Source organism: Azolla caroliniana, unplaced genomic scaffold, assembly GCF_043228905.1.
Source record: "Azolla caroliniana isolate FFs.n. ecotype wild unplaced genomic scaffold, voAzoCaro1.0.p SCAF_1212, whole genome shotgun sequence".
In the NCBI taxonomy this organism is placed as follows: domain Eukaryota; kingdom Viridiplantae; phylum Streptophyta; class Polypodiopsida; order Salviniales; family Salviniaceae; genus Azolla; species Azolla caroliniana.
The window spans coordinates 1-10,936 of NW_028231647.1; the positions used below are offsets into that span (position 1 = coordinate 1).

General features: G+C 34.6%; 1 protein-coding gene across 1 annotated transcript; it reads left to right on the top strand.

Moving 5' to 3' along the window:
- Positions 1-2,161: 2,161 nt before the first annotated feature.
- Positions 2,162-10,420, top strand: LOC147847304 (uncharacterized; the record flags this gene model as incomplete). Its single annotated transcript, XM_087339336.1, has 11 exons — positions 2,162-2,230; positions 3,039-3,110; positions 3,244-3,321; positions 3,475-3,540; positions 6,619-6,691; positions 7,415-7,518; positions 7,679-7,738; positions 9,583-9,630; positions 9,834-9,968; positions 10,054-10,158; positions 10,241-10,420. Coding segments are annotated over 11 exons (930 nt in total), but the record flags the coding sequence as incomplete, so codon positions are not given.
- Positions 10,421-10,936: the final 516 nt, after the last annotated feature.

Below are 10,936 nucleotides of genomic sequence, written 5' to 3' on the forward strand. Positions count from 1 at the left end.
AATTCGTGTCCATTCAGCTATAAGAAGTGTTTTTTCACCTGTCCACATTGCCCTGTTAACATTCAATACTAAAAGAATGGAGAAATTTAGGTCCATTTTGCTTTCTAGGGAGGATTCCAGATTCAGTTTCCTTCCCTCATATGGACCGAAATTTCCAGGCACGTAGATGCATTTCATTTGGTTCCTAATTACTTTATACATCCTATTGTGTGTCAGGCACTGTCCGCCTACTGTATGTTTTTTTTTGTAGATTGTTACTTCCTTCAGAATTAAACAGCACCATTACTTTATCTTATCAGGGATATAACATCCATGTCTTTCTTTCCATTGGTAAGGCCAGTAAGAAAGTTGATATACATTCAATCATATCTCAGAAATTTACTCAGAAGTTTCAACTTCAAAGAAGTTATACACCAAATGGATCTAGTTTTCGGTATAGTAGAAGATGTGTCTCCCTGCATGACATGGATTTGAAATATTCATGAATGGAATATTCATCATTTGTGTCACAGGCTGGAAACTATTCCTGGACATTTTCTTTGCCCGATACAGAATGATTTATCCCTGCCTGGACCATCATAAGTAAAGCTGTAACAAAACTATTTTTTTATCTGCTTAGAACCATCCTGGATTTCAAATGCAGTTAATATATAAGCCCTGTTGTGAAACAGAAGAAGAATGAGATGGTTAGGCCCAGAACCAATGTGAAGGGTGACATGAAGCATACTATAGCAAAAGAGTATTATATCAACATCCTTGCATAATGACATAAGAACACTCACCTTCATCGTATTTGAGGCTCTTCTTGAATGATGATAAACGAAATAATTTAATTTCCCATCAGATGCATGCTATAGGTGGAAAATTCAGAATGCACACTATATATACTATTTAATTCACGTCAAGTAGATCGGATGCATGTAATAGGTGAAAATTCTTCAGAATGTGCTCTATACATACTATCCAATTTACTTCAAGTAGATTGGGATGTATCATATGTTAGATAGGGAAAATTCTTCAATGCGTACTATACATATTATTGAATTTACTCTTAGCAGATTAATAGTGACCTGATCAAAAAGCATAACCAGAGCAGGAACCATGAAAAGTAAACCATAAATCATATTGAAGGATATTGATGACAAAATCTCTTCTTCAGGAGCATTCCCTGAACGCTGGGGAGAGGTAGAATGGGTTAATATTGCAATACATATTAAAGTTAACCATATTTCTCTCTCCTTCTTCCCTCTCCCATTCACTCATTTGTAGGACCATATTGTTCTGTTCATGTGAAGGTATGTGAATCCCGAAATGGTCTCTGGGGCTATGCCTAATGACAAAAATGAGAATAAAGGAATTCACAAAATATATGGATATGAGAAAACATACCTGGATGTTCATAAACAATCTGAAGCAATGCACATCTTAGGTACGAAGACGCAGTCATCTATCTGTTTGATACAAAATATGATACCAATTTAGATACTAAACGTTCACTTGAAATTTCACCTTGACTGCTTCAGGGGTGAAACATTTCTTGGATATTTTTCATCAGTCTTGAAGGCATGATTCAATCCCTGTAATCACATGAATTTTGACTTGCTACCCTTGATTTTGTTATGTACTAGAGAATTTTCTTCAGCCACCATTGCTTCGTTTATATGAGTATTCCTCAAGCACGGTTCTTGGTCAGCTTTAGTTTAGCTTTAGTATGTATCTTGCGATTGCATCTTTACATTTATTGATGCGTAGAGAACCTAGGTATTGCGCAACATATGCCACTTTTGTTTTGTCTTTCTTGTCGGTTAGGGGTCTCTATTTTATGTTCTTTCAGGTTAGTTGAAGGTAATATATATGAAACTTTCATATTCTCTTTCTTTTTGGTTAAGGGTCACTATTTTCTGTCTGTTAAAGTTGAAGGTAGCTATTAGACTGGTTTTATGGAAGATATATATAAAAGAAGGAATATTTATCCATTAACAATATTTATCAAAGTTTTACTAGCATTGTGAAATATCTGTACATATAAGAATCCATACGTTTACATGAAATCTCTCATTCTGAAATTCTGAAGAGTGATTCTTATACATGATCAATAATTCTGAAACGCTGAAGAGCGAAAACTTGACTTGTTAGATACTCTTATTGAAATGTTTTCCAGATTTTGGGACAGAAGAAAGAGTTTCTTGCATTAGAAAACTTATATGTTCAATTACAGGAAGATTTCAAGGTATAAATTTTATTTAATGAAACTGTTTTCTCTGGATTCTTGTTTGACATTACTCTTTTGCATTGTCTACAAACGATTGAATGTTTTTCTGTCACTTTGAACATTGTTTCTACTTAACATTATCTTGGTGCTACATAGTCAACTACTCTTCTGCACTATGAATTACATTTGAGTCTTCAATGCACATATTATGGACGTACAAGACTCAAATCGAACAATATGGCTGTTCTTGATTCTTGTCTTGTATAGGATGTAGGGTTTCAACTTTCTTGGAAAATTATTTTGTCTATGAAAGGAGATAGTTTACATTAGAGCTTCCTTTGGGTGTATGGTTTCTGATCCATGTGGGTCAATCATTTCTATACGTGCCTAACTACCTCCCATTTGGGGAAATTACAACCAGCAAAGTTGTGACCTATAAATAGCCCCCTCCTCACTATCTCATTCAGCTTTCATCCGTCTAAAACTTCCCTATTAATGCGCATTTGTGCTTGTTACTGCAGCCCATTCACAAGTCTTCTCACCCTCTTGCAAGAAGCTCATAGCTGGGGACACTGTCTTTTAAGATTAGTACAATGTTCATTTCTATTTACTGTTTTATGTCTCATCTCATGTTTTTATGCAACCTCATTGTCTAGGCATAGTGTGATCATGGAATGTTTGAAATATCTTTTTCTTTTCATATAATTAAGACAGTTTTGATTCATACGCATTTATAAAATCTCAAGGGAGTAGTTGTTCAGTTTATGAAATCGTTGTTGAGATGAATGCTATATTGCTCTCTAAAATGAAGCCAAACCTACTGCAGTACAACCTTGCACTTCTTGATGACCGGGATGTAGAACTAGAGCAGTATGAGTCTTTATTCGAGATGATTGAGGTATATCATTATGATTATAGATCCTATTTAAAAATGTGTATGTATGAAAGCCGGACAATTTTTGGAGGTTGAATGATATCATGAGTAATCCATGTAGCACATTATGATAAGAAACCAATTTTTATTTAACCAGGTCTCTTTGAAAGAAAAAGATTCAGCATTGGAAGATCTAAGAAATTCTATGTCTAAATCTGAGACAAATTATTTGAAGGTAGCAAATTGGTGACATTTTAATGTTCTTTTAAGCTCCAAAGCAAAATCTTTAAAGAAACAGTAAAACTGGGGCTCGAACTTCCTAGGTATAATTTATCATCCTTTCCAAAATGAAGAAGAAATTGTAAGAACTCATTAATTTGTTCTATAGGAAAAAGAAGAACTAACAAATTGTCAAAAGTCAATGCTGCAACAGATACAGTGCCTACAGCTAGAGGTGTGTTATGTTCCAAACTGACCTTTCTAAAATTTCCAATTTCTTGATTGTTTGCTCAATAGTTTCTTTAGGAAACACCATTATTCATGAATAGAAGAACATTTCTCTGTTTGGTTCAGCTCAGGGTACTGGAGGTAAACTAAAAAATATGCTTTTCTGGATTGAAAGGATTTGCTGACTGTAAGTTTTGAGGGTTTCTTAGATAGTGAGGATTTTTTGATATAATGAATGATCAACCCCAAGCTGTCAATTTATCCCCAGAAGTACTCTTAGAGTGCACATTTTGTGATAGCGCCCCAAATGAGGAGTAGCTATTGTGCAACCCGACCATATGGGTCGATAAGGTATCAATCTAGGAAACCATGGATGAGTAGGACACAATGTATTTAGGAAAGAGCGAAGTAGGCTAATAGGATTGACTAATTAAGTCAACTACAAGAATATTTGGTGGGCAAGTTATGATGTACTTAGTCTTGAAGTATATGCCATTGACTTTACGATAAGTACTATCTGGCACTAGAAGCCAGTTGGGTCATATTAAGTGACAAGTCAGTTGGGAGTTGGGTCATATTAAATGACAAGTCAGTTGACAAAAAAGGAATATCTCCACTACTATCAACTGACTACACATTTAAAGTTACACTCAGACCAAACGGAGAATATAATCCACTCTCTTACAATAGTGGTTGTGACTTTTATTGGTTCCCACTAATTTTTTGGTGAGCTGGTCCAGATCCCAACTAAGCTCTAAGGTGTGAGTGCATGGGTGAACTACCATTGTGAGTTATTCTCATAAGTAATAGAAAGTTTGCTTTCATATATCCATCTCTGTGATTGTAACTCTATATGTATATCTAATCAATTCTCAATATTTCTAACAAGGATTAATAACTCAAAAAACTCCTTTACCTTAATGATGGAAAATATTTGTCTAGAAACTTAGTATGCTGAATATCCAGCTCTCTTTGCAGAAAAAGTTCATAATGAGCATGATGGGAGGTTGAACTTAGACTATTGTAAGACAGTGCAAATCTATTTGAGAAGTTAGTGAATGCAATGGGAAATATAGTTCTAGGGTTATATCATGGTGAGGAACTTCTAGTAAATAAATTTGTGCACCTTATAGATCAGGTGGTATTGTGGGAAGCAAGGATCGGTTCAGATTTGTAGGTGATTCAACATGATGTAGGTGAGACATGCTCTGTCCGGAGTAAGGTGATATCCTGGATGTCTTATGTCAGCAAAGACAGGTCACCATCATAGCTCCTCGCTTGTTGACTTGGAATCTGATGAATGGTGTTCCTGCAGGTCAATACACAAGAACGTTGTAAATAGCTAGTCCATCTGCATCTCCAAGGGATAATATGCATTCATCATTAATCATACAAAGCATTATATCTGGGAAGCCTGCAGCTCTATTTCTTGGAATATTGGGTTCATTACCTTCAAAGGAGGTCTGTTGATCACTTTTTTAGTATAGAAGTTGCCAGTGACTGGCAACATGACCTCATTCATTTTGACATATTTATGTCTAGGTATAATGGATGTATTTGACGATGTCATGTGAAAGTTATAAAGGAGTGATCTAGGTGCAATGTCCATGTTTCTGCCATTTGATTGCCTGTCATGCATCTATAAAAAATGATCGCAATGTCCATGTCTCTGCCATTTGATTGCCTGACATGCATCTATAAAAAATGATCCCTCATCTCTTTGCATTCTTGTGTTGACTGCCTCCAACCCTACTACCATTTCTGAATCCTCAGGTTCCTTATATGTATCCTATTAATAGTCTACCTTCTCAGTATTGGTATGCCTCCATGTAGAGCATGAACTTTTCTCTAAAGTTCTCTTCTCTAAATTGCTTAACATGCATTCATAAAAACAATACCTCGTCTCTTTGCATTTTTGTGTCATCTGGTCTACCCATACTGCTAAATCTAAATGTTGTGGTCCCTCCCATGCATCTTGTTACTTTCTAGTAATTTATTTTCTTGGCATTGTTGTGTCTGTCTAGACCACAGTCTTTATCTCTGAAGCTCTCTGTAAGAAAGCAAAAGTGAATTTCCTTTCTAGTAATCCACTTTATTGGCATTTTGGTGCATGTAGGCCATGTCCACCTCGACCATGAACCCATCACCTTTCTCACTGCCAAATAAAGGTCATTATCACTTGACACTGAAGGTTCCCTTGCTTCGGAGATTGCTCCATCTCGGATTGGCCCATGTTGGAGATTACTCGAAGGCAGAAGTTTCAATCCATATAAGCTCAGAATGTTAAGTTTTTAGCTATGCGATTCTCTGGGACCTTAGGCAGTTCTATTAATTAGTTATATTTATTTTGGTTTGTTGTTCTCAAAGATGGGACAATTTAAGATGTAACCTCTTGTTTGTCCTTCTACGTCCTTTTCTCCTTTTAAAAGATGTTAATATATCTTTCTTTCTTTCTCTTCTTGTGGTGAATATTGGGGACACGTCCCTCCTTGGTCATAAAATGAACCTGTGAAATCTCAAGAAAAATCCAGTTGAATCATGACATGGATAATTGCAATACTCAGCCAAATTGCCTGATTAAATGCTCTTTTGGATTTCTTTAAAATGCAGCTTTTATGCAACAAGCCTAATGCCATGATGTACCCAATAATTGCAAAAGATAGGTCTGCTATTTAAAGATATTATAGATGCTTCAAAAAGAAACCAATAGATCCATGCCTCTATATGGTTCTGATGTTGTCATTGCCTTTCCATGAACATCTGATTTATCCTGTTGAGAAATCTACAATAAAATGAATTATATGCAAGTTGTAGAACTCTTAATAGAGCTCTTTCAAGCAGCAACATAGCATCAGTGACGTGAGATGGATGTACTTGACATGGACAGAACATTGACGGATTTAAAAGTTTTTGGTGGGGTTTGTTGGACTGCTAGTATAACTATTCCTTCTCTTTTTGCTAATATACATCTAATGCTGCATCATGCTGTTATTAAGTGTCTCTCTACTTATTTTGTTTGGTTATTACAAAGTGGTATATCTAACTTGATTATTTGTTCCATAAAATCTGGGGGAGGGGTTTTCAGTTGGAAAAATTGCAGGTAGAAAATGATGCAAAATTCAAGAAACAAGCGCAATCATTTGAATTGAGGAAAGAAGGTGAAATTCATACATTCCCATTGTTTATCATGTTTATTAAGAAGATCAATCATTTGAACTAGCTAAAAGGGGAAAAATATTTTGTTAATCATTTTGTACACATTTATTTTTGAAAACTGAATATTTGGATGGTGATACCTAGAATTCAGGCTTCTGTCATGAACTGCTCTGTTTATCACATCATTGCTACTGTCAATTTATGCTAGGGGTTTCTGTTTTCCCTTTTTTCTACACAATAGTAGAAGCCACTACATTTGAGGGTCCTTTGGATGACAGGCTTGGCATGATAAAGACTCATAGTGCATTTAATTCCTATTACATTTTAGGAGGGACCCAAATGGCCTTCTCCAGCCTAAATCTGGTATTTTTGTCAAAGGGTTTTGTGAAGCCAAAAAGCAACAATACATCCTTTTATTATTTCATTTAATCCCTTCAATAATGGCTCAAAAAGTTGTTATTTTATTGAGGATGGTGAAGCCTCACCTGAACTTAGCTTGACCCTGTGCGTGCTATCTGTTTCTTTGAGTTGTTTGCTGAACTCATCCTAGAGTGAAGTCATATATCTTGTCTAGGTAATGATCAATCATGCTGACTCTGTAAACCATAAATAGTTTAAAGCTTACCAAATGGAGTGAATGTGGAAGACAAGCATTATATTAGTTGGCTGATCACTGCATATAATGTCTTTGTATGCTCCTTCTAAAGAACGTGCACTTGTTTCAGAAATGAAGTGTGAAGTCTTGGAGAAAGAGAAACAAGTTCGTCAATTGAAAAAGTTTGAGGAAGAGCATGTGCAGAACTTAGAAAAACAGCTTGCATTATATCAGGTTTGCTTACTAGTAGCATAAGCTGATGATACAAATGAGTTTATAAATTAGATAAACATGGTTTGAATGTTCATTAATAATTATTAGGAAGAGATTTCCTAGAGCTTCGAAATGTTTCCTTTCATATATGGAAGATTCAAAGTCTTGTTTTTTTGTACAGTGCAAATTTGATGCAGTTGAGATAAAGCTACATAATATGGAGACTAATTACATGCAATTTGTAAGTTCTTCTATATAGTGAGTTTTTTTCAATAACTGAAGATAGAGATTGAAGGCAATAGTTTATTTAATCTTAGAAAGAGTGTCTCTTATAAACAAAGCTTGAGAGCATGTTTTATGTCCTCACATATGGCAAATGAATATAAGTGATATCACAGCTTCTGCCTTTTAGTTAATAATCCAATCAAAATTGTCTTAAGAGTACGTATTCTTTCTGGGGCAAATAACTCTTCTTGTATTCTTATTCATAGTTACTTTTCTCAATGATGAAAGATTTTATGCATTTCCAGACATCCCTGCAACCCTCTATGTAGATCAATGTAGAGAACAAGAGGTTCTATATAGAGAAGACATAGGTTTTTCATAATCATCTCTTCGTGTTTATGAACAGAAGATGCTTCCATTGGCTTTGACTTCATGACATCTCTATAATTTGGTCAATTGCGCGCAAAACATTGCATCTGTCAGCGTTGCCATTAGTTGGAATGTTGTCTATCACTGGTCAATTTATTATGATTTGAAAGGTACCATTATCCTTCTAGCGAGAACAATGTCTAGGACTATTCTATTACAGATATAGAGATGACTCTTTTTAGAAATAAGAGGATGCTTACAAATCCACTGGTGTTGAGAACCCTGAGAAACTTTTCTGTGCAAACATTAGCACTTTTACTAAGGCAGATAAACCGTACAGATGTTAGCCATGGTTCTGAACAGTTTCTGTAGATAGAGTCATTGCTTTATGTCATGCACACGATCTATGAACCCCCTGAATCATTGCCCAAATGCTCACATCATAGTCAGATCCTTGAAATCATATCTTCCTCACTTCACTGGACTCTCCAAATTGGATCAACCATGGTGAAGATATCTAAAGAGAATTAATTTTCATTTCCTGTGATCAGGATCAACTCTTGATCTTTGTGTTATAGGATATTGATTAACATGTTACAATGTCTTATTTTTCTTTTCTAAAAGATTTACTCAGCATAATGTGTTGTGTTCATGTATACCTCATGAATATCTTAGATCCTAGAGTAAATTCAAGTAGATCCAATTAGTGATTATGGTAATTCTGTTGTTGTGGAGCTCTGTTCAATTAGATAAAGACGATCACTAGCTTCCCTGCTGAATATATACATTTATAAAGGCCGAGAGTCATGTGCATACAAATGTTCCCCTACTAGTTCATCTGCCTTGTGCCTTGATTATAATAGCTCTGAATCACATAATGCTGATCAAGAGATAAGCTGGTTTAGAGTTGTAATAAAATAAATCCAGGATGGTCGATGGCTATCATTGAATATTTGATTATGTAGTGAAGCTTGTAGTGAAGCATTACGTAGAAATCTATCCAATTTGAACATTGTTTTGAAAAACTTCCAGTACTGTTATATAACTGAAATATTATAATAGCTCTGAATCACATAATGCTGATCAAGAGAAGATGGTTTAGAGTTGTAATAAAATAGATACGGGATGGTCGATGGCTGTTATTGAATATTTGATTATGTAGTGAAGCTTGTAGTGAAGCATTACGTAGAAATCTATCCAATTTGAACATTGTTTTGAAAACTTCCAGTACTGTTATATAACTGAAAAATTGTGATATAAATTCAGGAAAAAATGTCACTAATGTATGTTAAGGGTTCTTGATGTAATGGATTTTTTTAACTGCCAGTATTTTATGGTAAGGTTCCTTGATATGATGGAATCTTGTATTTAACAAGGTTGTTTTGCTTCCAATGTTTATCTCTAGGGGAATGCCATGAAATTTTTTCTTGATGTTAAGAGAAATTTAACTGACAAATGTTTTCTTCTTATATTTCCTATGATTTTCACTAGGAGAAAGCCATGAAATCATCTCTTGATGATAAAATTAGAAGGATAGAGGTATTTTGGCTTAACTTTTAAAGTGTTAACAATAATCCTTATATGAAACTATTACTAGGAAGGCATTCAACGATCCAGTAATTTCATTTCTACACATTTTTCGTACTACTAAACTCTGTTGTCTGGTTTATAGTGGCTTTGCAATATCTTGGAGACTGTTTTTAATAATTTGGTTTCTAATATAAATTTTTGTTGAGATGCAGGAGCTCACATTTGACATCAGAAAAATTATAGTTGATGATGATAACGTACAGAATCAATATGAAAACAATTTAAGGAGACTTAGAGATGATGCAAAGGTTGTAGAGAAGAAGTATTCAAAGTGCATTTCTAAGGAGGTGACCATGGATTTTGACTGCTTTACTGTAAAAGTTGATGGTTATATCGCCCGAGCTACAATGTTTATATCATTCTTATTTTTAGGCAGAAAAAAATGCTAGGTTAATGAAGTGTTTAGAGTCTACAGAATCCAGATTGCATGACTTCGAGACAACAATGGCAGAAAGATTGCACAGATTTTCCAGAAAAGTAATACAATGATGATTATTGTTTGTTATTCTGGAACTAAGTCTGTCAATTAACCTTCAACACTTGGTGTAACTTTATGCAGGTGCAATCCATGGAGCAAGAGTTGCTGGAATTGAAAGCATTTGAATCGAAAAGTAATCAAAAAATTGAAAACCATTATTCAGAGTTGATACAATTGCATGAGATTCACTTAAAAGTATGATAAAAGTAAAGCTATAATCATACCATTATATTAAGACGTGTAAAAGCTGTTATTCAGTTCTATTTTTATTCTTATTGTTATTAAAAAGGCTACATAGTAGTTCAGCAGTCAAATGTTTTCTGTATGTTTTTTATAAGTCTTATCAACAAGGTGAATTAGATGATCTACCTTTTATGGGATTTTATATAACTAGTATAGAAACTCGAAAAATATATACCAGACGCTGAATTACTCATTTGGTAAACTTGAGGTATACACCAAATAAGTACTTAACATGATTCAAAGGATAATCCTTTATTTTTGTAGTAGGTTACTGGTGGGAAAAATTACCTACACATAGCTTATATACCAGGAGACCAAAATTTTCGATATGTTTTGTGACTATTTGTGATAGATATGCCATCGATGTCAATGCCCTACAGTAATCTGTTGCAAGAACTTACTTGAAATTCACAGTATGGAGCAACCCAGAGAAATCACTCCTGAAATGAGTATAATTTAGGCTGTTGAGCACAATGTGTTCTTCTGTCTTCACCTTATTTGTGTTTCATAGTGTACCCAATCTTTCCTTTACAT